Raw genomic sequence first — 23,148 nt, forward strand, 5'->3', positions numbered from 1 at the left:
TGCAAAGTCAGTCAACCCGTTTAATGGTTTATCGTTTAAACTTCCAGAATAAACACGTCTTGAAATGAAAAAGTAGTCCAAGTAGAGGAAATTAGTGAAGGGAATGTTAAATAAATATGTTTTTGTCAGCGAGCTCCACAGTAGTGATAATAAACATGTTACCTTGCCTGTCTCCAGGCCTGAGGTGAGGGTGGCAATGCGGCCCATCACCGTGCGATCGCCGGTACACACAACAATACCGCGCGCAGTTCCTGGAGAAACACAAGGAGAAGCAAGAAGTGACTTAAACCTTAAGAGAATATACTGATTAAAAGCTGCAGACGTACACAGGGACAAAAGTCAGAAGAAATAAAAGTATTTAATGGTCATATTTGGAGTCAGAATGCAGAACCTCATGGAACCACAAGAGGGCGCCACACATCATACTTTACTCTCTCTCTGGCTGTGAAACAGGAAGGGAACATGTGCATATTTATACTCCACCTTATTTCTAGTCAGTCAACATCCCTGAAGGCCACAGATGTCACTGAAGGCTCTGTGCAGCTGTCAGATACATCCAGCCAGGAGCTTCGTCGTGTGTGTGTATATTTTATACCACTACAGAGACGTTTTGCTGCTTCCATCAGTCGTGTCTGGTTTCAGACGAATGATGAAGGTTAAACTAAAGCAAACACCTGCTAAAGCGCTAACGTGGTAAATGCAGGGGTGGAAGATTCAGGAGGCTCGATTCCACGATTCACCTGACAACATGCCTAAGTGTCTCTGGGCAAGACCCTGCATTGCCCCCTGATGTACCTATAGGGGTGTGAGTGTGTGTGTGAATGGGTCTTCTTGCTTTATGGATGGAAATGACAGGTTGTGTGATGCATTGCCTGCCTCCATTTATGAACTCACTGTGTCGTATAATGACAGTGAATAAGTCGACTCTCTGCACACACAGCTTTAGTTATGATCACTGAGCGACCTTGTTGGCGAAAACAGACAAGAAAAATACTTCACTACAATAACAAAAAAACTTGTGAAAACTGAGATTCTAACCTGTAAATGAAGGAATAAATATGTCATAAATGTTATTGTAATAGATGGGATTAATTTAACTGGTTTTAGAGGAATTCTTGGATGATGGTGGTAAACTCACCCTCCACACAGTTGGTGGAGAAAAAAGCAATGTTTCGGGTTTCCAGGGGGTTGTCATGGGTACAGTCAGGTGACCTGGTCTGCGGTTCTGATTCGCCAGTCAGCGATGAATTATCCACCTGGACAGAGGAGGAGGAAACTCTCTGATTAGTGTGTGAGATCAGCTTTAAGTGACAGAGAAGGTGAAGATGTAGGAGTGAGTAGATTATAGTCATGAGGTGTGTGTGTGTGTGTGTGTGTGTGTGTGTGTGTGTGTGTGTGATCAGCTGACCTTGCAGCCATGGGAAGAGATGATGCGAAGGTCAGCAGGAATCCTGTCTCCTCCTTTCACCTCCACCAGGTCGCCTGCCACGACCTGCTCAGCGTTGATCTGCATCTTCTCCCCCTCTCGGATCACCAAGGCTTGCTGAGGAGAGAATTCAGCAACTTAACGACAGAAAACGTCACGAAAAGTCCTGAAAGTCCCCGTTTCACCAAATGTTGGGAAAGCGTGTGATGGTGGAAGACTCATGTAACACCAAGTGATTGGAGACTGCCGCTACTTCTACGTCTTATCATCGTTCTGAGATATTGGTCCTTCCATGAACGGATGCATTGATCGTTTTATGACCTCATTCTTTGAGTAAATCAGATTAATCAGTTAGACTAAACACTGCCTGGACTCCTCACATGCAAGTATACTTATGTAGAGGATCCAAAATCATTTAGAAAATTGTAAATTGTTCCAAGTTCAGAAAAAATATTCTCTTTTTAAGTCTCCTTGATGACTCTACTCTTCTGTTAAACCTTTCGCCAAAACGTTTATGAACCCGGCGTGCCCCCCCCCAGGTGTGCGGTACCTGAGGGACCATGTTCTTGAAGGATTCCATGATTTTGGAGCTCTTGGCCTCCTGGAAATAGGAGAAGCAGCCGGTGATGATGACGACAGCCGACAGCACGATACCCAGGTACAACTGCAGAGGCAGATACAAAGGAAACATCTGTGAAACGAAGCGATTCATCCAACATGGTGTTAGATGGCAGAAAAAACTGACTGGCAGAGATGCACAATGTGAAAAAAAGCCTGAGCGACTGATTCTGATATCTGCAGAAGTAAAGAGACTATTTCAGGAAACTGCAAAGGCTGAAATCTAGAAATAAATCATGTTTAAAGGCTTTTCATCCTGCAGCTGCCATGTGACAGCTGTCAGGATCTATTTGCTCTTTACACCGTTAGCTGTACGACAACTGTGCCGGTCTGTCTGTCGTCTCATGTTTTAATGGACCAACCATTAGAAGGTCTAAGTCCTGTCTTTACACCTAATCTCCCTGTAACATCTGAAGTGCAGCTGCTTGTCAGAGCGTGACATAATATTCCTGTGTATGATCCGGTCTGACTCAACCCTCTTGGTGTTTAATGGTCTTTCCAACCATTTGCTGTTTTTGATGCTGTGTGCGTCAGAACCGTTTAGCCTCAGCTTTCGGCTCTACGTTGTGCTCTGACCCGACATTAAACACTGCTGACCCCGTGAACACCCTTCATCCTGATGCTGCCATCACCGAGCAGGACTCACAGCTCCCTGTAGTGTCCCCAAAATGGATGCTAACAGGGTGGTGTGTGTCACTGAGAAGATGGTGTGGTTGGCATGACTTGGACAAACAGCTGACACAAGCGCCATCACTGACAGCTCGTCCCTCAGGACGCAGTAAACAGCTTTGTAAAGAGATGACAGAGAGCAACGCGCTCAGTCTGACCAATGTGCAAATCCTGCTTTAGGACAGTTCATCATTTCACACAAAACTTCGAAATTATGAGCCGATTCTTCGTTTAAAAAGATCATCTCTTTAAAGTATCTATAATAACCAGCTGTTTTGCCACAAATATTGAAATTATTGACTGAGGCTGCATGTTACGGCGTTCTTCATAATGCTCGCTAATGTTCCTTCCATCCTTTCTAAAATATTAGACATGAAGCTGCAAACCCACCAGAAAGATGTAAAACAGCAGGTTATAGAGATGGAAGTTTCTGTTTCATTTTACTGCAACAAGCCTTGCATGTATAGCGCTAAACGGCTGAGAAGTGATTACATTATCTCCAGCAGGCTCATCCTCCGTGGCAGCCTGGATGGCGTAGGCCAGGAAGCAGAGGATTGCACCGATCCACAGCAGAATGGAGAAGCCACCAAACAGCTGACGGCAGAACTTGACCCACTCTGGGGTGGTAGGGGGTGGAGTCAAGGCATTGAGGCCATCCCTGGCCAGGTACTCTGCTGCCTTGGCGTTGGTCAGACCCTGGTGGGGGAGAAGCGGGTGGGGTAACAGAGCGAGGGGGGATGCAGACAGAAAAAGTAAAGCAGGGAAATGAAATAATAAATCCGATCATGTTCACATCAAGTCAGGAACAAAACACTTTGAAAAGGGATTGAATCAAACTGAACGACTTACCTGCACAATATCCGTGTTGTATTTCCGGCAAACCTCCTCAACAGACATTTTGTGCTCCGTCTACGAAGATCAAACATGGACAGGTGATTATAGCCATGTTGTTTATAATTATATCTATTTAAAATCATTATTTAGCCAGAAATATGCAGAATTTACAGATTAAGTAAAAAAGGAAAAGAAAAGCAAAGAACGATCACACTGTTTCTCAAATGGGGGTACGCGTACCCCTGGGGGTACTTCAAGGCATCCCAGGGGGTACATGAAATTTTTTAAAACGTTTATCTTTTTATGTTTTCTTTCAAACATCCTTAAATAAAATAACATACAGTTGTGCTCATATTTATTCATCCCCTTTCATTAAAGAAGGATAAAAAACAGCTGCCTGTAAAATAAGCTGAAATGGACTAAAGTAATAATAAATAAAAATGTTATGAAAATCATTACATTATTTTCTAATTCTAATGCTCTAATTTGTCCAGGAAAAATTTGTTTGTTTTTTCATTTAATTGAGTTGAAGAAAGAAGAAAAAAACAAAGTGTCTTATATTACTAAATTATATTTTTGCAAATTTTTATTTATTGTTCCTTTTTTAAGTCTCCAGTTATTTGAGTGACTGTTGTAAATTCAGCCTTTTCTTTAATGAAAGGGGATGAATGCAGATGAGCACAACTGTAAATTTATTATATAAATATTTAATATATTCCAATAAATGTAAGTGTACATATTTATAAACTGACATTACATTTAGATTTACACCATTTCGTTCCTCCCAAAATCCCAAATTCCAACGTTAACTGAACCCCACTGTCACCTTGACAACACAAACAATGAGTCCTGGTTGAAGCGTATAGTAGAGATGTGCAAAACACAATCAAAGTTTAAAAGGCCAAACACAGATGATAAAATGCTGCATTTCATGTTTTTTCTGAACCAAAAGTACTTTGCAGTGGTTAGGGGGTACTTAGCTGAGAAATATTTTACAAGGGGTACTGTGTTGCAAAAAGGTTGAGAACCGCTGCTCTAGATCCCTGGCTGTTTGTTACATAAAGTTTTGTATCTGGATAAAAGCCAGTGGTTCTGGCTTTCTGCCACATAAAAAAGCAAATCCGTCGACAAAGGGATTAAAAGACTGTGGCACGTTACCACAAATACCACGTAGTATCATTACTGTACACCAGCTGCTACTAAACAGCACAAGTCTGTACGCCGGGAGATCAGGTCACGGTTGGATGGCACCGTTTAACGCTGGAGTGTGTCCAGAGTTTCTAATCTCACTTTTTTATTACTTTATTATTTATTTCTCACTTCTCCCTCACTTCTCCGCTGTCACTTTGTTAATTCTAACAGACTCCATAACATTCTGAGTTGTAATAAAAATAAATAGACGTGTTTGACAGAGAAGTGCTGCCACTATCAGTATCTCGCAGAGGAAGTGGGTGGTAACGGACGTACTATTGGAACTTCTTTCTTCAGGTCGTCCAGATCCTTGCCTCCCTTCTTCTTGGGAGACTCCTTCTCGTCATTGTCCTGCGTGGTGGCCACGCGGTAGCTGTCCGACCGTCCATACTGCAACACACAAAGACAAGATCCACAACTTTAGTACCATCACGATCGATGCTTAACATCCGACTAACGCAGAAACCTTTAATATTTCCTACAAACAACTCCACATCCACACATTCCCATTCATCACATTAAAACCAGTAAGAAAACCTCACAGCTTCATCTGAACCCGCTGAAACAAATGTTCAAGTCGTGTGTTGTGACTGTGAGAACATGCGTAACTGATTCAGTCAAAACATCCAGATGAAGATCCGACGTCCGACTCTCAGGTGTGAGATGAAGAAATCAACAAATCCTGCTTGATTCTATTTTGGCTTGAAGCTATTTTAGCTTAATGCTATTTTGGCTTAATGCTGGTTAAGCTTGATGCTATTTTGGCTAGATGCTAATTTAGCTTGAAGCTATTTTAGCCTGATGTTATTTTAGCTTGATGCTATTTTAGCTTAAAGATATTTTAGCTTGAAGCTATTATAGCTTGATATTTTTTTTTAGCTTGAAGCTATTTTAGCTTGATGATATTTTAGCCTGATGTTATTTTAGCTTGATGCTATTTTAGCTTGATGCTATTTTAGCTTGATGCTATTTTAGCTGTATGTTATTTTAGCTTGAAACTACTTTAGCCTGATGCCATTTTAGCTTGATACTATTTTAGCCTTGTTGCTATTCTAGCTTGATGCTATTTTAACTTGAAGCTATTTTAACCTGATGCTATTTTAGTTGAAGCTATTTTAGCTTTAAGCTATTTTAGCTTGAAATTAGTTTAGACTGATGCTATTTTAACTGGATGCTATTTTAGCCTGATGCTATTTTAGTTTAAGCTATTTTAGCTTTAAGCTATTATAGCTTGAAATTATTTTAGCCCGATTACATTTTAGCCTGATGCTATTTTAGCCTGATGCTATTTTAGCCTAATGCTATTCTGGCTGCTGTTGTTGGGACTGAGGCTGAATCTGAGAGGAGAAAAGAAAGAACATGGCAGAACTGTAACTGGTATCGTGGGATATTCACAATGCCCAGTGCCCTACATTACTTTGTAGAGATGTGTGTGTGTGTGTGTGTGTGTGTGTGTGTGTGTGTGTGGAGGCAAATGAATCATAAAGCTGCTAAAATAGAAACTTATTTTCTTTTCACACTTAATAAAATGTGTTTAGTTATATAAATATGAATTAATTAAAAAGGTAAAAAGGAATCCCTTGGCACGCTTAGCAAATGCATTTGGACAACTTCTTCATCATGAGTGATAACGGAAGATTTTAGACATTAAATGACTTTGTTACAACTACAACCTCTGAAATTATCAGTGAACATGTAGCTAAACAGGTTTAACTGTATCCTGAAGTGACTGAGAGGAGTAGGTCACAGCTGGGTTGGAATAGCTTCCGACACCCCAAGAAGAGCTGAAACCTGATCTGGTTTGCAGAAAATGGCTGGAGAAGTTTTAATGCAACTGACTTGCATGAGGAACCACGTTTAAATGTCTTGTTAACCAACTGTGCACATCTTATCCTTAAGGGATTTCTGTTTTACCATGGAGGAACAAAGGATGGACTTCCCGAGGGTTTCGACACAGAACGTAAACGTTGGTGAACTGAAACAGGAAAAGTGCTGGTAGAAAGGAGGACATAAAAACGTATTCAAATGTGTGTTTTAAACAACAGTGAAATTAAATTTACATTCCCACCAAGGTCCTGAGAGACGCTACAGGAAACAGATCCTACCAAGGAGACAGCACCAAAAACATAGCAATGGTCTCATGGTCTTAACCTGTTAGCTTTAGCTTTAACTTTCCACATCTTTATTCCTTCATTTAAAAGAAGATGCAACTGGGGGCAAAAATCTGTTGTCAATAGAAGAGAATGACAAGTTATTGCAGTAAATTAGTGAAAAAAGAAGCAACACAGTGTTATTGCTACAGGCTGACTACATCAAACCATGCGTTGGAAGTTTATATACTATAAATAACTTTGATCTTCAGCAGTTTAAGCGTGTAAATCTTTATGTTTTCTAATGAATCCGTCACATACCTCCAGGTGTGATCCTTTACTGATATAACATGTCAGACTTTCAGGACCTTGCATGGTTGATTGTTAGCATTGCTACTAATTGAAGCCATCTAGTAAATTAATTCCTTGTGATACAAGTCTTGCACAAGCCCAATAAAGATGCTGATGTGGTTTAAAGTCTAAGCTTTCACCTAAATGCTGTTTACGTTTCTTCTCCTCATTTATAAAGCTCTCCATGACCAAGCTCCATTGTACATAAAATATCTTATATTTCCATATATTCCAAACAGAGCACTTGGCTCTCAGACTGCAGGTTTACTGCTGGTTCCCAGAGTCGCAAAGAGTACTATGGGAGGAAGGGCCTTTAGCTATCAGGCTCCTCTCTGATGGAACCAGCTCCCACCGTGGGTTTGGGAGGCTGATTACCTCCAGACCTTTAAGATCGAGCTGAAAACCTTCTTTTTTCACGATTCTTATAGTTAGGATATGAGCATCTCCTGAGTTGGAGTCTGCATGTACGGGACCCAACTATCTAGGTTATGCTCATTGCTCTTATAGTTATGGGTAGTCCAGCCATCCATTACTTATGTAGCAATGTGGATGTTACCTGATGCACTGAGAAGTACCTCGCTCTATTTCTCTATTAATGTATAAATATATGACAACATTGCCATCTCCATCTTATTGCTCCTATTTTCCGCAGGTCTTCCTGAATAAGTGCAGTTGTACATGTTGATCTGTCTTTCCTGTCCTCTCCACCCCAACCAGTCGAGGCAGATGGCTGCCCTCCCTGAGCCGGGTTCTGCCGGAGGTTTTCTTCCTGTTAAAAGGGAGTTTTTTCCTTCCCACTGTCGCCTCGTGCAGCTCAGGATCAGGGATTGGATCGAATTCATGACTCGATGCAATCAGCTGGTTTCCTTTATAGGCTATGTATGAATTGGCTTGAAATGATGTATATGTAAAGTGTCCTGTGACAACATTGTTGTGAAGTGGCGCTATACAAATAAAGCTGAATTGAATTGAAATTTACAGCGACATCCTTTAATCACTGTCATTCACCATAAATTTGAAGTATTTCTTCAATCATCCCCAAAGTGGAAACTAATGATGCAAGCGTTCCGATACACAAGAGGAATCGTCCTGATTGGGCTACAAGCTGCTCCTTTGCCTGACCTCTGCTGGTCTTTACACTGGTTTAATCATATGTGGGAGAATAACTTTAGTGTCACAGCTTCTACATCAGCAGCTTTAAAGTGAAACTTCTTGCTTGTATGTTGCTGTTAAAAGCTAATATGTGTGTTTTGTTTAGTGTAACAGTTTCCTGATGTATGTCTGGTTCATGTAGATAGATAATATTCTGTTGTCTTTTTGTTGTGTGTACTTATTAAGTTACATAAGTTACATATATAAAACATTTTCTCATGACATATGCACAGTAATTTTTAATTAATTCTGCTTTTAATTATTTAAATATAATTTATGATTTTGTGATTTTGTTATTTGTATTTTCTTTTATGCTTTTTTTTCTGTAATGCTTTTAATGTTTCATGTAAAGCACTTTGAACTGTCTTGTACATGAAATAAACTTGCCCTGCCTTACACTGCTTACATACACAGTATTTTTGCATGCATGTGTGTTATCCTGTGCTTTCGGCCATCTGTCAGGAGGTGCACCGCTCCCTGGACAGTTGCGTCCAGCCGACAGCCAGATTACAGCTGTTTACTACACTGACAGATTAACCCACTGAACTATAATAATCCCTCTCAGCCTCTTTTCCTCAGCCAGCACTGTAATCTCACTCCTCACTCCTTTATAAACGCCAAAAAATGAACCAATCGTGAAATAAAACATCTCTCTCTTACACTTCACCTTTCTAAGATGGGAATGTTCTCATCTGTACCTTTTCAGCATCTGCTATAAATCAATACACTAAATGTTTTTAATCTTCGTTCAAAGATGAAGAAACTAAATATGAAAACAACTTCCATTAACATCTAAATCTACCAAAATGACAAAAGGAACCTGAGCTAGCAATGAAAGTTACTGTAAAAGCAGATAAAGTTTTTAAGTGAACTCAGAGTGAGATAACTACGCAGTTTGTCTGAGTCAAATCTGCTAAACTATGAAGGCAATCAATGACACTTTCTCAGGTGTTGCTCTCACAGTTAGCTCGGTCTGATTTCCACCCGATCAAAGGAAGGATTCACACTGCACCGTTGCAACTCTGACACAAACCTCTGAACAGATCTAATCACAAGGGAGAAAGATGCAGGTGATTAAACTGACCCTTCAGAGCACCTGGAGTGTAATTATAGTGCAGAGGCATTCAAGAGAAGCCTGAGAGCCAGGCTTCATGCTGGTTTCCTGGGTGCTACCTTTGTTTACGCTGGTCCTCGTCTTATGAGTCCATATTTTCCACAGCTTGAGACTACATACTTGCTATTTTAATGTCCCAGAGGGGACGTGTCACATTAATAAACATCTAACAACCTGAATATACAGATTGAAATTAAACCGTGGGATACAAGCTGATCCACGGTTTCCTATGAATTTCTCCTCCTCTGCTGAGCGATGCACTGCATGCTCTCTGTGAAGCTAGGCGCTGTAAAACCTGAGATTTCTAGGCCTGTTTGATGCAGAGTTGGTGCATGCAGGACATCCATAGTCTGCTAGTAAACTGCATCAGTCTGGGCTGCGGTGCCCTTTGCTGCAAGTCCGAGGAAGACTGGATAAGCCGTAGTTTAATCTGCTGGAATCGCTGGTCAGCAAGTCAGGGACATTTTATTTCTGCCTCCTTGTGAGTTAGGTTAGTAAACAGATCCTCAAATCAGAGTAAACAACCTGAAAACCAAACCACAACAGTGGATTAACTTCAAAGAGGGTGTTGATAATCAAGACGCATCTTTACCAGTTTTATATTTTAGTATTTATACGCAGCAAATGTAAATTTTAATATCATCTGCCACTGATTCATCCGGTATTTAACCATGTTTCATATGCGGTATTTAGCCCGTTTTTCTGCTAAATCTGATGACGTTCTAGTTGCATTTCTGGCTCTAATTTCTGAATTGAGGGTTTGACGTGTGCTGCCTGGAGTGGAGTAGTGCTCTGATTGTGCCACAGCCGGTGAATCGTTGTACTGCACACAAAGAAATGGATTATCAGACAGATCAGTGGGCTGACCGACCTAGAAAATACTGATGGACTGCCTGTCGCACAGGCATACACGCAACGCAGTTAAGAGGGGTCTTCCATCAACGGTGCCTCCCCTCACCCTCCCACGTTGTTTACATTCTCCTCCCTCCAGGCTGCCCATCTGCTTCTGGACTCTGCTCTACTCATCTGCCCTGAGGTTTAATCAGGGAGACGCTCTGGACTAAAACCACCGCTGGGTGTGTGACGATGATGTAACTTGTGTTAAACACATAATCTGTTACATTTTTACTGAGTGAAGACATGAAACTAGTGCCAATCTCAGTTCAGCGTGTTAGAAAATAACATGCCGCTGATGAAGACAGACAGATCGACTTCCAACGGGTTGATTCGTTGTTTCCTAGCAACATCCGATCTATTAGCACGTTGTCGTAACTGAGGTTAGGAATGACTGGAGCTTGAAACATGTTGCAACAGAAAAGGATAATTATGAAGAGAAACCTCATTCTGTAGCAGACAGTTAAATTATTCTTATTCACTGGTTGTTGTCACCACCAGGAAAGTCATGTGGTATTTTAGCTGTGGCAGGAATGATCTTCTGGGTTGTTTGTTGCAGTAGAGCTGAAGAAGCCTCTCACTGAACACACTTTGTTGTAGGGCTGTGACGATACACATTTGTCCCGATTCAATTAGATTCCGATTTTTTGGGTGCCGATTCAATTTAAATTGCGATTCTCACAATTCTTTGATATTGCTGATTTTAGTAGATTAAAAACAAAATAAATGTATAAAACTTATTCTTTTGCTCATAATATTTCTTGACTTCAATTAGAAAAAAACCACACAGTAGTCAGATCATCATTCTGCTGCTTTCACGCCCCAGAAGACAAGTAAAAAGATCAATAAAAATATCAAAATTTTTGTTCTGGATTATTTTTGTTTGAAAAAAAAAAAAAGATTTTCTAACAAAAAATAAACTTTAAAATTGTGAAGCAAAAAAATCCCGATTTTCGATTTTTTGATTCGATTTTCCCACCCCTACTTTGTTGTGTAGAGCTTGTGCCATGTTGTCCTTCCAGGCCTGCATTTCCAGCCCAGTCTGTTCAGGATATCCTCCACCTCCTCTCTGTGTTTGACTTCCTGGTCCTCCAAAAATCAACAATGACCTCAAATTAACATTCGATTCCCAGTCAGTCCTCATCCATCATCCCACGAAGAAGTGTCAGAGGATGTGTTACATCATACTGCTCTCACTCTCCCCTTCACATCTTAATAAAGATGTAAAGAATATGGAGACATAGTCACCCTACACAAGACCGGCACGCAGGAAGTGACATCACTCAGGAAATCATCGCTGCATTGACCAAAGAGGAGACTCAATTAGATTGGAGAACAGTGATCAGGAATGTGCAGCAGTCCAGATCAATATGATTTCTCCCCCCCCCCCCCCCCCCCCCCCCCCCCCCCCCCCCCCCACACACAGATGGAAAGTGGAGAGGCAAAACTGAGAGCCAGTATCAATGAAATATTGACCAACTTTAACAATTACACAACAAAGAGAACAACAAAGTGCAGCTATAATAAGATATGGCATTACAAACTGTGTTTGCTGAGGTCATTCTGCCACGGCTGCTTGGTGGTGACTACAATCCACAGATCAGAAACCATTACCCCATCATTTTCCAGACTCAGTGACATTCTCATTTGGCTTTTTTCTCCATAAAAACTGCCTTAAAAATCCACAAAACCTGCACGTAAACCATATAAACTAACATGCAGGACTAGTCCCAAAACCTGCATGTAAACCATATAAACTAACACGCAGGACCAGTCCCAAAACCTGCACGTAAGCCATGTAAACTAACATGCAGGACCAGTCCCAAAACCTGCACGTAAGCCATGTAAACTAACATGCAGGACCAGTCCCAAAACCTGCACGTAAGCCATGTAAACTAACCTGCAGGACCAGTGCCAAAACCTGCATGTAAACCATGTAAGCTAACATGCAGGACCAGTCCCAAAACCTGCATGTGAATCATGTAAAACTAACCTGCAGGACGAGTCCCAAAACCTGCATATAAACCATATGAACTAACATGCAGGACCATTCCCAAAACCTGCATGTAAACCATTTAAACTAACATGCAGGACCAGTCCCAAAACCTGCATGTAAACCATTTAAACTAACATGCAGGACCAGTCCCAAAACCTGCATGTAAACCATGTAAACTAACATGCAGGACCAGTCCCAAAACCTGCATGTAAATCATGTAAAACTAACCTGCAGGACCAGTCCCAAAACCTGCATGTAAACCATGTAAACTAACATGCAGGACCAGTCCCAAAACCTGCATGTAAATCATGTAAAACTAACCTGCAGGACCAGTCCCAAAACCTGCATGTAAACCATGTAAACTAACATGCAGGACCAGTCCCAAAACCTGCATGTAAATCATGTAAAACTAACCTGCAGGACCAGTCCCAAAACCTCCATATAAACCATATAAACTAACATGCAGGACCAGTCCCAAAACCTGCATATAAACCATATAAACTAACATGCAGGACCAGTCCCAAAACCTGCACGTAAAACATATAAACTAACCCGCAGGACCAGTCCCAAAATCTGCATGTAAACCATATAAACTAACATGCAGGACCAGTCCCAAAACCTGCATGTAAACCATGTAAACTAACCCGCAGGACCAGTCCCAAAACCTGCATATAAACTAACATGCAGGACCAGTCCCAAAACCTGCATGTAAACCATATAAACTAACATGCAGGACGAGTCCCAAAACCTGCATGTAAACCATGTAAACTAACATGCAGGACCAGTCCCAAAACCTGCATGTAAACCATATAAACTAACATGCAGGACCAGTCCCAAAACCTGCATGTAAACCATGTAAACTAACATGCAGGACCAGTCCCAAAACCTGCATGTAAACCATGTAAACTAACATGCAGGACCAGTCCCAAAACCTGCATGTAAATCATGTAAAACTAACCTGCAGGACCAGTCCCAAAACCTGCATGTAAATCATGTAAAACTAACCTGCAGGACCAGTCCCAAAACCTGCATATAAACCATATAAACTAACATGCAGGACCAGTCCCAAAACCTGCACGTAAAACATATAAACTAACCCGCAGGACCAGTCCCAAAATCTTCATGTAAACCATATAAACTAACATGCAGGACCAGTCCCAAAACCTGCATGTAAACCATGTAAACTAACCCGCAGGACCAGTCCCAAAACCTGCATATAAACTAACATGCAGGACCAGTCCCAAAACCTGCATGTAAACCATGTAAACTAACATGCAGGACCAGTCCCAAAACCTGCATATAAACCATATAAACTAACATGCAGGACCAGTCCCAAAACCTGCATGTAAACCATGTAAACTAACCCGCAGGACCAGTCCCAAAATCTGCATGTAAACCATGTAAACTAACATGCAGGACCAGTCCCAAAACCTGCATGTAAACCATATAAACTAACATGCAGGACCAGTCCCAAAACCTGCATATAAACCATATAAACTAACATGCAGGACCAGTCCCAAAACCTGCATGTAAACCATGTAAACTAACATGCAGGACCAGTCCCAAAACCTGCATGTAAACCATGTAAACTAACATGCAGGACCAGTCCCAAAACCTGCATGTAAATCATGTAAAACTAACCTGCAGGACCAGTCCCAAAACCTGCATGTAAATCATGTAAAACTAACCTGCAGGACCAGTCCCAAAACCTGCATATAAACCATATAAACTAACATGCAGGACCAGTCCCAAAACCTGCATGTAAACCATGTAAACTAACCCGCAGGACCAGTCCCAAAACCTGCATGTAAACCATGTAAACTAACATGCAGGACCAGTCCCAAAACCTGCACGTAAGGCATGTAAACTAACATGCAGGACCAGTTCCAAAACCTGCATATAAACCATATAAACTAACCCGCTGGACCAGTCCCAAAACCTGCATGTGAACCATGTAAACTAACATGCAGGACCAGTCCCAAAACCTGCACGTAAACCATGTAAACTAACATGCAGGACCAGTCCCAAAACCTGCACGTAAGGCATGTAAACTAACATGCAGGACCAGTCCCAAAACCTGCATGTAAACCATATAAACTAACATGCAGGACCAGTCCCAAAACCTGCATGTAAACCATGTAAACTAACATGCAGGACGAGTCCCAAAACCTGCATGTAAACCATATAAACTAACACGCAGGACCAGTCCCAAACCCTGCATGTAAACCATATAAACTAACCCGCTGGACCAGTCCCAAAACCTGCATGTAAACCATATAAACTAACATGCAGGACCAGTCCCAAAACCTGCACGTAAACCATATAAACTAACATGCAGGACCAGTCCCAAAACCTGCATATAAACCATATAAACTAACATGCAGGACCAGTCCCAAAACCTGCATGTAAACCATATAAACTAACATGCAGGACCAGTCCCAAAACCTGCACGTAAACCATATAAACTAACATGCAGGACAAGTCCCAAAACCTGCATATAAACCATATAAACTAACATGCAGGACCAGTCCCAAAACCTGCATGTAAACCATATAAACTAACATGCAGGACCAGTCCCAAAACCTGCACGTAAACCATATAAACTAACATGCAGGACCAGTCCCAAAACCTGCATATAAACCATATAAACTAACCCGCAGGACCAGTCCCAAAACCTGCACGTAAACCATGTAAACTAACATGCAGGACCAGTCCCAAAACCTGCACGTAAGGCATGTAAACTAACATGCAGGACCAGTCCCAAAATCTGCATGTAAACCATATAAACTAACATGCAGGACCAGTCCCAAAACCTGCATGTAAACCATATAAACTAACATGCAGGACCAGTCCCAAAATCTGCATGTAAACCATATAAACTAACATGCAGGACCAGTCCCAAAATCTGCATGTAAACCATATAAACTAAGCTGCAGGGCCAGTCCCAAAACCTGCATGTAAACCATGTAAACTAACATGCAGGACCAGTCCCAAAACCTGCACGTAAACCATATAAACTAACATGCAGGACCAGTCCCAAAATCTGCATGTAAACCATATAAACTAACATGCAGGACCAGTCCCAAAACCTGCATGTAAACCATATAAACTAACACGCAGGACCAGTCCCAAAATCTGCATGTAAACCATATAAACTAACCCGCAGGGCCAGTCCCAAAATCTGCATGTAAACCATATAAACTAACACGCAGGACCAGTCCCAAAACCTGCATGTAAACCATATAAACTAACATGCAGGACCAGTCCCAAAACCTGCATGTGAACCATATAAACTAACATGCAGGACCAGTCCCAAAACCTGCATGTAAACCATATAAACTAACATGCAGGACCAGTCCCAAAATCTGCATGTAAACCATATAAACTAACATGCAGGACCAGTCCCAAAATCTGCATGTAAACCATATAAACTAACATGCAGGACCAGTCCCAAAATCTGCATGTAAACCATGTAAACTAACATGCAGGACGACAAGGTTCAGGTCTTCACATCAAAGTTTAGTTTTTACTAAACTTAAACTTTTTCCTAACGTTGAACTCAGCTGTGTCTCTTCAAATGCGCTCCTGGGATTTTCTCTGCACATTTAATAAGAATGAGGTGGAAGCCATCAATAGGTTATGAATGGTTTCATGTTTTGTTGCATGTCAGTTCTTTTCCCCACCTTTCTGTATCAAAGTTAACCTCTTCCTTTTAAACAATAACATATAATACAAAATACCTTCTGCAAATACAGATTTAACATCCCATAAATGGTTGGTGATTTAAAACGAGCTGTACGTACAACCCCAGCCAGTGAGTTATGGGTTTGCCTGACTAAGCTGTGGCAATATAAAAATGTCAGCAAAATCAATCAGAGCAACCAGATAGAAACCCTACAGACATCTCTTCCAAACCACGGCGATGAAGCGTACGGTCACTCATGTCAATGCAAATGTTTGTTATTGATGTTATTTCTCAACTGCTATTTCTGTGTTTACATTTAATCTCTTACTATCTACATCTACCACTAATGAATAAGTGCCAGCAGGTGTTAAGATGAGCAGAAAGCTTGGTAAACACACCTGTAATTACCTGCATCTCGCATGCTTAGTCTGTTATGTAACTCTTGTTTCTCGGAGCAGGAAGCTGATATATGTTTACGTTCACTTGAACAGTTCATTTGACTTATTTTCTGCTGGAACGCCATGAGCCACAGACATTATGAAATATTTTCACAAGTTTCTCATGATGTCAAACTGCATGCTCACAGTTTGCTGTGAAGTGCTTGAAGTCACATAACCTCCAGCTGTTGCCTGGCAACCAGCTTGACTAACTTTGACACTTCTTTCTTTCTTTATCCAGTTTTGCTATTTTTTCTCCTAAGTCTTCTCTGTAACCCAGAAAGTTTGAAGGTCAGTTCAACTTTAATTTTATCTCAGACACCTTAGATAAGTGTTATATAACTCATATTTAACTTCATTTTGAAGCATATTGTTGGTGATAACACTGTCGGAGGGGGTGAGAGTTTCTTATCTTTTAAAGGTTCACAATCTGGTGAGCTTTGGTCCAAAAAGGTCAAATCGAATGTGATTATAGCTGAAATCAGGGAGATTCATTGGTCAGGCTGAGCTGACTGGATGTTCCAGAATAATCTCTGGTCTGTTTCTGAGCGTGGTCGATGGCTCCCTCGCCCCATCCACACCATTTTACAGTTCAGACCATAGACTGTTTATAAAAGATGGGCGGAGCCTATGTGACGTCACCCGTAGAGCTGAATTGAAGCTCATTTGGCGGTTCCTTGGCAAAATGAGCTTGGCAGCATCACGCGTGTCCCGGAAAATACAAAAATAGGCAAAGAGGTGGAGCTGAGAGGGGTGCTGTGAGCATGGGGGTGGATGACTGACATCTAACAAACTGTCTGTAGCTAAGAGCTAACCAGATCTAAGGGAAGCTAACAGGCTAACAGATTTAGGTGGGCTAAAACTTAGATAAGCTGTTAGCCAACTAAAAATCGCAGCTGTGCTACACTTTTCCTTCCTGCTGATGGGTATTGAATACCTGATTATGCCGAATTTTGAAATGAAATGACTTCTAAAGATTGAAATCTAACAAACTCTGCCTGTAGCTAAGAGCTATCTGAGCTAACAGGAGCTAACCAGCTAACGGTGGTAAGCGGGCTAAAGCTAAGTCCCGTTGTTAAATGGCTAAAAACCACGGCTGTTCTTTATTCCTCCTTGAAGCCGGACACCATGTACCTGTACATTATTGGGACACTCCCCTAATTATGCCAAACTCCGAGATGAAATAATTTCTAAACGTATGAGTTAGAAAAAAATGGCTCCCTCCACAGTTGTCATGATCGTAAACCTGACCTAATTAAACCTAAAATGTTTTTGTACCAGGCTGTAAATGTGTTTATTTCTGCTGTGAAGTTGTGTTTTTTTTTTTTTAAACATGGGAATCTATGAGGATTCATTCTGTTTTGCAGACCCTAGTGGATGAAGGGGATACTGTAGTTTTTTGGTCACTTCTGCATTAACTTTACTTTTAACCATCGAAAAGTAGCTGCTTGGTTAAGACTTCCATTATCCGTCGGTCGGTTACCAATGTTTAAGCAGGTTCTGCTCAGAAAGCGGCTCCACATAACAATCAGGAACAGTGAGCACATGAGTTATAAATATTTTAATTAACAATTTAAAAATGGCTGCTTATCGCCAATATATATTTATGTACACTTTTATGTACTTACACTACATAAATACTTTTCAATTATATCCAATATAATAATGATGATACTGAATGATGTGACACTTTTCCAGGCGTGCACATTCAACTCATTCATTCGCTCCACGTTTATATTCAGGTGGTGGAAGGTACACGAGTAGCCACACCAAACATTCGCTCTTATGAGCAACACTGGAGGCAAGATGGCTGAAGTCTCCTAAAGCATAAGACTCACTAGAAGTGGGATTTGAACCACCAACCTTTCAGTCAGCGGCAGACAACTAGCTTGAGCACCTGACCCTCTGCTGCTAGTTAGTTATAGTTTCTGACTCCATATTTTAGCACTGGTTTGCACCCTGACGGTGCCTCACAAAGTGACAGATGCTGTTTGTTTTCCTTGAATCTAGAAAACACATAATGAACCAGACCTGAGAAGCGGGTGTAGGTCATGTGACCTAAACTACCACCAGGACACAACGGTGGAAAACCAGCATGGCTTCTACTTCTACTGCTAATTTAAACTTTGCTTCTTCGATGATGGAAAACATTACAATCCTATACAGTAATATTAAAAAATAGTTTTCCAGTCTCGGTCCATCGTCCATCTGCTTGGTCTTTGCTACGAGGAGAGGTCTGTGGAGGCTTAGAAAACACTGAGGACACACAGACGCATCCTTGAAATTTCTTGAAAAGACAAAGTCCTCCGAAGGATCCTTGATTAGATTTTATGACGAGGAATCCTTGAACATAGCCACTAAAAAAACCTCCTTGCCTTTGAGAAGCACCTTCAGCCTGAAAACGACAACTTATAATATTTAATGTTGCACAATATACTTTTTCTCAAAAGGTATCACGATAAACTGTTACGTAACAGTTCTATTCCACGTTTTATCAGTGCCGACACATTCAGAATGACGTTTTATTAGAACTGTAATCCCACTTATTTAAGTTTGGATGCCAAAGTACGTGCGAGTACAGATTTGGTTCCATTTCCTGCAGATACAGGGGGAACGGCCTCTCCACAGGCTGTGGATAAGACAGACGGAAATGTAGTTTAACAGGGAGGAAAGCTAGAAAATGCTGCTCATCTTTAAAAATGCTTCAAGTTTAACAAACTGAGAGCAAAGCTAGGTAAAGGTCTAGTTAAAATGTGTTGTGTCAGCTTGTTATTGGTTTTATTGTAAGTTTCTGTCAGGTAAACAAATAACCCAGAATTAATTATGTGACCCTGCTGGGTGCAACATCCTCACACCTCCTATTTGCTCTTCTGAGCTTTTTTATACCTTAACTTAAGCTTAATTTGTTAATTAACTTCTGCATTGTCACAGCAAACAGCTGCTTTAAAGTGAAGATGGAGTGTTGCATTAGTGACTCGGCCGCCTGGAGTCTCTCAGTTGGCTGTTGCCATCTTGGGTTTTTGGAGCCAGAAGGGGGGTGCAGAGGATGGATGTGAATGAGAAAAGCATGAAAGTGTGCCGCATGCAGGCTGGTAGAAACCACTGGCCTCATATGAGCAGATAATAGAGTCATAATAACTTTGGGCATGGTGTAATGAAGCCAATAACCTTCTAGGAACCAGGTTTCGGTTTCGCTACATTCGCCCTCCAACCACAAAGGGGTTACTTTTTTATTTCATAAAAATAAAATGCTGACATGATCTTAAACAAGAGAAGGATCTTATATTTGGCCAACATTAAGCAGCCAGGTGAGCTAGTTTAGGACCGAGTTGCTCTGAACGTGGTGACTTGTCAATCAAATATTCTCAGCCAGTGATGCGAGTTGTGATTGTACTGGTTGGTCGAACTGGAGCCTAAAACCTGCGGCTGTGAAGCTTCAAGTGGTTCCTTGGATTTTCCAAAATGGCTCAATAAGACTGTCAACATAAATATATATACATAAAAAAACCCACAAATGGTTTTATTTGTAGATAAAATGAGAAATTTGTGTGTGTTTTTTTTTTAATGGAATAATTGCTTAAAGTTTCATCATGCCACTAATATCCATTTTTCCTACCATTAGGCTGGAAACTGTCAGCTTTCTAACAATGTCTATGTTCTATAGAATAAAATGAGAAAATTCTTTTTAACAAGTTTTTTTTTCTTTATTTTAGAACCAAAAACAAATAAAATTGCGAAAAAAAAAGCTAATATCCCACATTAAATATTTATGAAAAATGATAAATTGTCATTTTTCTCAAGATTATTTGCGTCTCTAAATAAACTTTTATGTTGGCCGAAGACAAACAACTGAATATAGAATAACTGCAACATTAATGTAACAATACATAAATAAAAAAAACAATTTCAGCAGTTTTTATGCAATTTGCTATTATGCATGACTACAATATTGTCGAGTTTTTAGATTATTTGCTGTCATAACTGGTTGTTACAGGTGATTTAAGTCTGATTTTAGTTCAGTTTATTCAGTAAAGTGTATCGATATGTACTTCCTGTACAGCTGTCATCAACTGGGGGAAAAAAATAGAATAAAAGGTTTATTTTTTTAACGATTCGTCTGACTTTTCCCACCACAACTGTGATGTCTTTGCAGAAAATAAAAAAGCAGGACTCTTAACGCCAAGAGATGCAGTTCACAGCCTCATCATGTATGGATGGCATGTCGTCAATGAGACTGGGTTTAGTTATAAAAGAGACGGAGCTGCCTGTCACACACACACACACACACACACAATCCAGCCCCGCAGCGATTGGTTTGCATCTTCAAGCTTCCGCACCAAGTGCATTCTGGGATACAGCGGATGCATTAATCAGTGCATCTCTCCTTTTTCTCGTCAGCGTTAGTCTCTCCCTTCCTCCTCCACCACCGTCGCACCATCCTCTGTGTCATCACTGCACGAGAGAAGCTTCCCAGCTCTTCCTCCATCTTTCCCAGTATTCACCCTTCTCAAGGTGACTCACCAGGAAGGCCTTTGAGCCCCCCCCTCCACCGTTTACCATCTCAGCAGTGTCTTGGTCAGTGGCTCTGCAGGATCTTTGTTTAATCCATCCTCCCCCCCTCCAACCCAATCGTTGCCTCCTACAGCATCGGTCCCTATCAATCGATTGGACCGGATCAAACGGCCATAGTTGCCTTGTAAACTGACCCTCCCCCTGATCTGCTCTGTCACCTCCCCCCCAATCACAGCCTATTTCACCCGCTTCTCTGCTTTCACTCCATCCCTTCAGCCAGAACGCGGGAGTTTCCACTCACCCACCCCATGCACCAACACCCCCCCCCTCTGTAGTCAGAGTGTGTACGGTGTCTCCCTCCGGCGATTTAATGGACAGAGTTACAAACCGTGACAGAGCGGCACCGTTCCACGAGTGGCCTGAGTGCACGCTCATCCCACCCCCCCACAAAGCCGGATGTGAAGCAGAGGAGAAACCATCATACCTAATGGGAAAGGATGGACACTGACGCCTTGATCAGAGGAAATGAAGCCAGAGTTTCCTGTGCTGCCAGTTGACTTCATAGATATCAGAGGACGTCTTTTACCAACAACACAGGAATGCAACGGTGATTTTCCAGCCAGAATGACATCATAAAGTCTAAATTTAGAGGGTGGAACAGGATGTCCTTCATGACCTGACATAACAGGCAGGTTCTGGGGAGTCTTCCAAGCTGGAGACGCCCCCCCACCTTGGGGATGGCAACTTCCTTTTAGGACCCATCACTATTTTTTTTCTTTGGGAGTGGGGGATTAGAAACAAGGCTGATCGATGCTGAGGAACCATTTTGACGCACTTGTCTGTACCCATTTGATACCCAGACCAAAGCTGCCTCTTCATCCTCACCATGCCCCGCATCACCAACCAAAGCAACACCACACACACACACACACCTTCATGTTACGCAATGTTTGTATGAGAATCCAGCAAATGGAGAAGAAATCCCAAATCCCTGCCAACACCCAGCTGGATTTTTACACCTGCATACTCCACATTATGTGGTGAAATCACCACCTCTTAGTCCTTTCTGCTTTATTAGCATCTGAATAGAGGTGCAGCTGTCTCTGGGTTCAGATGATGGGGGACTTTCTGCAGCCACGCAGGGAGGAATGCCGTGAAATTCCGCAGTCTGGGCTGCGGCTTTTAAACCATAACCGCGCAATTTGCAGCCATATTCTTCATCAATGTTTCTAAATTCTAAAAAATATGCGCATTTAGTTGCCTTGCAGATGCGGATTTGTGCTAAAACGGGCGCACATGAAACAGCGCAGTGTTCGTGACCAACCAGCTGAAGACATGTTAACCAGGCCTACTCCCTGCTTAGTTACTCGTTACATTACATACAGCGTTACAGGGCAGAGCTCCTCTGAATGGAGGGGGAAACCAAGCGTTTGTGTGTTAACTGATCCATCCTGTCTTTTATCCCTTAATCTGTGCAGTTATCATACAAGGCATGGATTTGGTGTTTATAAATGGCAGATTCCTAATGTGATGACTTTCTGGGGAGAAATTAGATCCGTTTGACTGGAGGTGGAAACACAACCTGAAGCAGCAGGAATACGGTTTACCAGCATCACACACACACACACACACATCCCACCGTGTTCAATGTCATTCTAACATCATGCATGTTAACCCTTTCCTCTGCGGATGCTCCCACTTACCTTTAACGATGCTGAATCTAGACCCTTAAACCTACATTTCAAAGCGGATTTGCAGCGTATTTCACATTTTTAAAAAAGCATCTCTTACCCCCATTTTGGCGTCGTCAGTCGGGTCTCCTCAGAAGATGAAACGCTTTTGGACTCGATTCAACCAGAAAAGGTGGGTTAAAGGCGTAGAAAGGGGGGGCGGAAAGGAACTATTTGTTTGTTAAATGAGACGAAAGCGTCCTCCCTCACTTGGCGCCGTTAACTATTGCTGTAATGACAAGAGAAAAAAAATATATAACTGGCTAAAAATAAAAAAATATCCTTAAATTGAATTTAAACGAGGAACGGTCATAAGGTGACTTCACAAGGCAACGTCTCACAGAGCACCTCGACAAACGTCACCCCGCTCAGAGGAAAAGGAAAGGGGTTTATTTTCTTCGGTGTAAAAGGTTAAAACAACACGCAGCCGTTGGTGACACTTCACCAAC

At 41.5% G+C, this 23,148-nt stretch overlaps 1 protein-coding gene across 2 annotated transcripts in view; it reads right to left on the minus strand.

The window, feature by feature from the left end:
- Window positions 1–23,148, minus strand: part of atp1a3a (ATPase Na+/K+ transporting subunit alpha 3a) — a 40,209-nt gene that overhangs the window by 10,467 nt on the left and 6,594 nt on the right. For both annotated transcript variants that reach the window (XM_079258319.1, XM_079258320.1), the window contains exons 3-10: window positions 22,761–22,928; window positions 5,015–5,128; window positions 3,563–3,622; window positions 3,206–3,409; window positions 1,977–2,090; window positions 1,409–1,543; window positions 1,139–1,256; window positions 163–251 (exon numbers count right to left, since the gene is read on the minus strand). In XM_079258319.1, the coding sequence (XP_079114445.1) occupies window positions 163–251; window positions 1,139–1,256; window positions 1,409–1,543; window positions 1,977–2,090; window positions 3,206–3,409; window positions 3,563–3,622; window positions 5,015–5,128; window positions 22,761–22,766 (840 nt within the window). In that variant the 5' untranslated portion in view covers window positions 22,767–22,928. The remainder of the gene's footprint in view (window positions 1–162; window positions 252–1,138; window positions 1,257–1,408; window positions 1,544–1,976; window positions 2,091–3,205; window positions 3,410–3,562; window positions 3,623–5,014; window positions 5,129–22,760; window positions 22,929–23,148) is intronic.

The sequence above is a fragment of the Telmatherina bonti genome, assembly GCF_933228915.1.
Source record: "Telmatherina bonti genome assembly, chromosome: 19".
NCBI lineage: Eukaryota > Metazoa > Chordata > Actinopteri > Atheriniformes > Telmatherinidae > Telmatherina > Telmatherina bonti.